Source organism: Arachis ipaensis, chromosome B01 (assembly GCF_000816755.2).
Source record: "Arachis ipaensis cultivar K30076 chromosome B01, Araip1.1, whole genome shotgun sequence".
NCBI classification, from domain to species: domain Eukaryota; kingdom Viridiplantae; phylum Streptophyta; class Magnoliopsida; order Fabales; family Fabaceae; genus Arachis; species Arachis ipaensis.
The window spans coordinates 11,621,725-11,625,800 of record NC_029785.2 but is presented as its reverse complement, the minus strand read 5'-3'; the positions used below and the strand labels follow the sequence as shown (position 1 = coordinate 11,625,800).

At 36.7% G+C, this 4,076-nt stretch overlaps 1 protein-coding gene and 1 long non-coding RNA gene across 2 annotated transcripts in view; one reads left to right on the top strand and one right to left on the bottom strand.

Moving 5' to 3' along the window:
- The window catches only part of LOC107625097, a 4,082-nt gene extending 753 nt beyond the window's left edge, over window positions 1-3,329 (top strand). Inside the window, exons 1-3 of the mRNA XM_016327672.2 lie at window positions 1-68; window positions 1,293-1,418; window positions 1,522-3,329. The exon at window positions 1-68 is cut by the window's left edge and continues 753 nt beyond it. Of these exons, the coding sequence (XP_016183158.1) occupies window positions 1-68; window positions 1,293-1,418; window positions 1,522-3,054 (1,727 nt within the window). The 3' untranslated portion in view covers window positions 3,055-3,329. The remainder of the gene's footprint in view (window positions 69-1,292; window positions 1,419-1,521) is intronic.
- Window positions 3,225-3,732, bottom strand: LOC110269533. The gene is made up of 2 exons (XR_002358332.1): window positions 3,345-3,732; window positions 3,225-3,308 (listed from the first exon to the last, which is right to left on the bottom strand). It is a non-coding gene; the product is annotated as an uncharacterized LOC110269533 (long non-coding RNA).

Genomic DNA, 4,076 nt, shown 5'->3' with positions numbered 1-4,076 from the left:
GGCGGCTACAGCTCCCGGAAGTTGGCGATCACGGAAGAAGCATCGCTGAGGATCGGTTGGGACTTCAGGTAAACCCTCCTTTTTTCTTTCAACGATGATTGATTTTTCTTTTTAATGTTTCTTTTTTTTTCTTTTGGGTAGAAAAAATGAAATATATTTTGAGGTCCATTACCTTTTTGGTGTTTCTTTGGTACTCTGCTTTTTAATTACCGTGTCAGGTTGAAATTTGAAGTTTCCATTCAGCAATGCGGTTCCTACTTTCTACCTTTTATTGTGTACTGTTTTGTAGGCCCACCTTGGTGATTCTATTGCTGCGTGATTTCAAAGTTTAAGAGTGTTACACATTTAAAATTTTTTCTTTCTTCCTTTCTCGATTTTATTTTTATTTTGATTTTCATGATTATGCCTATTCCATCTTGTGAATGTTGAGTAGAGAGTTTTGTATTAGGCTTTCAAGGGACTTTCTATGGTACACTTGGTTGTTGTTTGTTGCAATAAATGTTGCTACTCAATTAAAGTATAACCTGCAAACCACTAATGAAGAAAAAAAGAGACGGTGCTATAGTTATCCCTTATTTTCAAGAAGCAACTATAATTTCCAGCCATAAAGTGTTGCTTAGTTGACTTATGATTGACGTAACTCTTCTGAAAATTTATTATGGTTCTTTGTAATATACGAATAATTGGAGAAATAGGTTGAATAGAGTTTCCCTGTGGAGATAATGGAAGTCATAATATACTTATGTTAGATGTATTGATTTATGATACCAAAAATAGTTAAAATGACCATCAATTTGGAATGGAATTAGATCTTTTGATTGATCAGTTGTGAAATTATTTGCAATGGAATCTGGGAAGTTGCATGTTTCCACTTCTATCTAATTCTTGTACACTAGATTGTCATTTGGTATATTTCTATGCAACACATTCGTTGTTTCATTTTATTTAATTTATTTATTTTCGACCGGAAAGGATAGGCAAATAAGCCTAAGCCTAAGCCCCTGGGACTTGAAGTGGTAAATGGTATGGTTCCTCCCCGGGAGAGCTTCTTAGGTTCGAACCTTTGACCTTGTGGATAAAGCTCACCCAAGACTTAGCCCACTTGCAATAAGCTAACTCCCTCTGGGTTCTATGCAACACATTGCTTATGACATTAGAGAATTAGTATTTCTCAGTGGATCTTATTCTTATGTCATTCATGGTCATCAACTTCAGATCTTGTTAGTTCTTTTGGGGTATAAATTTGATATTTTTTTCACTTCCACTTTTAACTAGTACACACTTATCTACAGCATGGAATTGGACGTGCAAACCTCTATTTTCTCAGTCATCGAAATGGTGTGATGCATGGAGACTTGAAGAATCTGTCATTAAGTCCATATGCCATTTTGCGGACAAAGGATAGAAAACTCTGTGAGGTAACATTGCAACTATTAAGTATTAACAGCTCTGAAGGATTTAAGATTGTAGTAAAGGCCATATATTTGCATAAAGGCTTGAACATACTGCATTCCTTTTCAGCTCCACCATTCTCTCCAGTTTTCCAGCGCCGCAGCGGAGGGGATAACAAAATGGGATCCTGTTTGTATAGAAACATGGGACGAGGCACAATATATTTGCAACCAGGTGAAACTTCTTGACCAAAAGGAAAGTGCTGTATCTGCTCTTGAAGCTGAACTAGAGCAGGCTCGTGTGAGGATTCAGGAGCTTGAGACTGAGCGTCACTCCTCCAAAAAGAAAGTTGAGCATTTCTTGAAGAAAGTTAGCAAGGAAAAAGCCTTATGGCAAAGCAGAGAGCATGAGAAAATTCGTGCCTACATTGATGACATTAAAGCAGAGTTGAGTCAAGAAAGGAGAAGTCGTCAAAGGATTGAAATTGTGAATTCCAGGTTAGTTAGTGAGTTGGCTGATGCTAAGTTGTTAGCAAAGCGCTGCATGCAGGAGTATGAGAAGGAAAGGAAGGAGAAAGATTTGATCGAGGAAGTGTGTGATGAGCTTGCTAAGGAAATTGGAGAAGACAAGGCTGAAGTTGAAGTATTGAAGAGGGAAACTATGAAACTCAGGGAAGAAGTAGAGGAGGAGAAAAGGATGTTGCAGATGGCTGAAGTCTGGCGCGAAGAACGTGTTCAAATGAAGTTGATAGATGCAAAAGTTGCTGTTGATGCGAAGTACTCACAAATGAATGAACTTGTAGCAAATTTGGAAATCTTTCTTAAGTCAGTAAATGTTAACCAAAATGGAACGGATATTAGAGAAGCAAGTTCACTTAAAAATGCTGCAGCTTCCATGAACATTCAAGACATCAAAGGATTTTCCTATGAACCTCCCAATCAAAACAATTTATTTTCCATTTTCGAAGATCTGAACTCTGGTCAACCTAAGGAAAGGGAGATTGATCCATGTGTTATGCATTCTCCAGTGAGTCATGCCTCAAAGATTCTCGCAGCAAGTCCTGAACCCAATATGATAAGTAAGGTTAACTTTCCAAGGCGATTGGACGCATCGGTGCCTGAGATTGTTGATATGCAAGACGACGGAAGTGGATGGGAAATTGTGAGCCATGTTGAGGATCCAGGATCAATCTGTTCACCGGAAGGGAGTATCCCATCTATGACTAAGAATTATCGAGAGTGTAACATCTCAGAGAGGAGCGGGCTTGACTGTAAAGAGAATACCAGCGAAGAGTCCCCATTAACTGAAATTAGTGAAGTTTCTTCAGTATTAAGTAAGCAATCAAAGAAAGTATCATCCATAGCCAGGTTTTGGAGGTCTGGTCCGACTAATGCGGATAACTACAAGATAATCTCTGCAGAAGGAATAAATGGGAGTCTTTCAAATGGGAAGTTGTCTAATGGGAGCATCGCGTCTCCTGACTGGGGATCAGGTAAAGATGGTCTAAGTCCCCAGGATCCTCTGTGTCAATTGAGATCTCCTGACTCCGGGAATTCACATAATCAGGGTGCGGAGAAGAACAGTTTGAAAGCAAGACTTCTAGAGGCCAGGATGGAAAGCCAGAAGGTTAGGTTGCGCCATGTTCTTAAACAGAAGGTATAAAGCTGAACATAGAAAGGCTCAGAAGAGATTTGTCACCAACTTGACCCAACAATGAAGCAGTTTCATTTTGAATTGTGGAAGTTCAAATAGATTGCTTCTACAAAATCTGCTCAGAAGTGAAGAGCCAAACGTAAATGCACTTTTCCTTTTTCTGACTTTTGGCTAGGTTCAAGTTCTCCATTATCACTCATACTAAGTATAGAGCAGATTTCATTTTATTTCATTTTTTTATATATTATTTTTCTTGCCATGGCCTAGATCTTCATATTGTGAAATAGTCTGTTTGTAACGTTGGATCTTAGGAAAATTATGAGAGGCACGTTGCTTGTACTGTATAATTTGAGTCTGAGGAAAACATTCAGCGAAAGTAATAATCATAAATTATAGATAATAGCATGATCTTTTTTTCTTTCGCAATTTCATTTTTTTTGATAAAGGTGTGGCTTACATTTCGTCATGGATTATAGGGTATCACAAGCATGATGTCTGGTCTTGGGACAAAACTACGGGAGTGGATCTTTCAATTTTTTTTTCAATTGTTTGGCAAAGAGTACAAGGTGAAAGATTATACTTTAACAAATAATAAGCAAAAAAAAAAAAATAATAATAATAAAAGGATCCATTTTCGAAAACTACTTTAGAGGTGTTACATACTTGATCCTTGAAATATTGAGGGCTAACTACCTTCTTTTCCACTATTACGAAAGTTTAAATGCTTACAACCACATGGGAAGACAGACTATGCCCATGTCGATATAACAGCTTACAGTTTTATGAAATACATTTCCAAGAACAATTTTAACTCCAAAAAAAGGGAAGAATTTATCTATCTATTCTTATTATTTAAAAATTGATATATAAGTTCTTTTGTACTGTGTTTAAACCATATTTCTCTTTCTAAGGATGCTATATCAATAATTTTGCTTATTTGACAAAACTTAGAAATCAACCAATCATCTTTTAGTAAAAGATTTTGAAAAAATTAAAAAATACTTATCTATTATTATTCAATTAAAACTTAA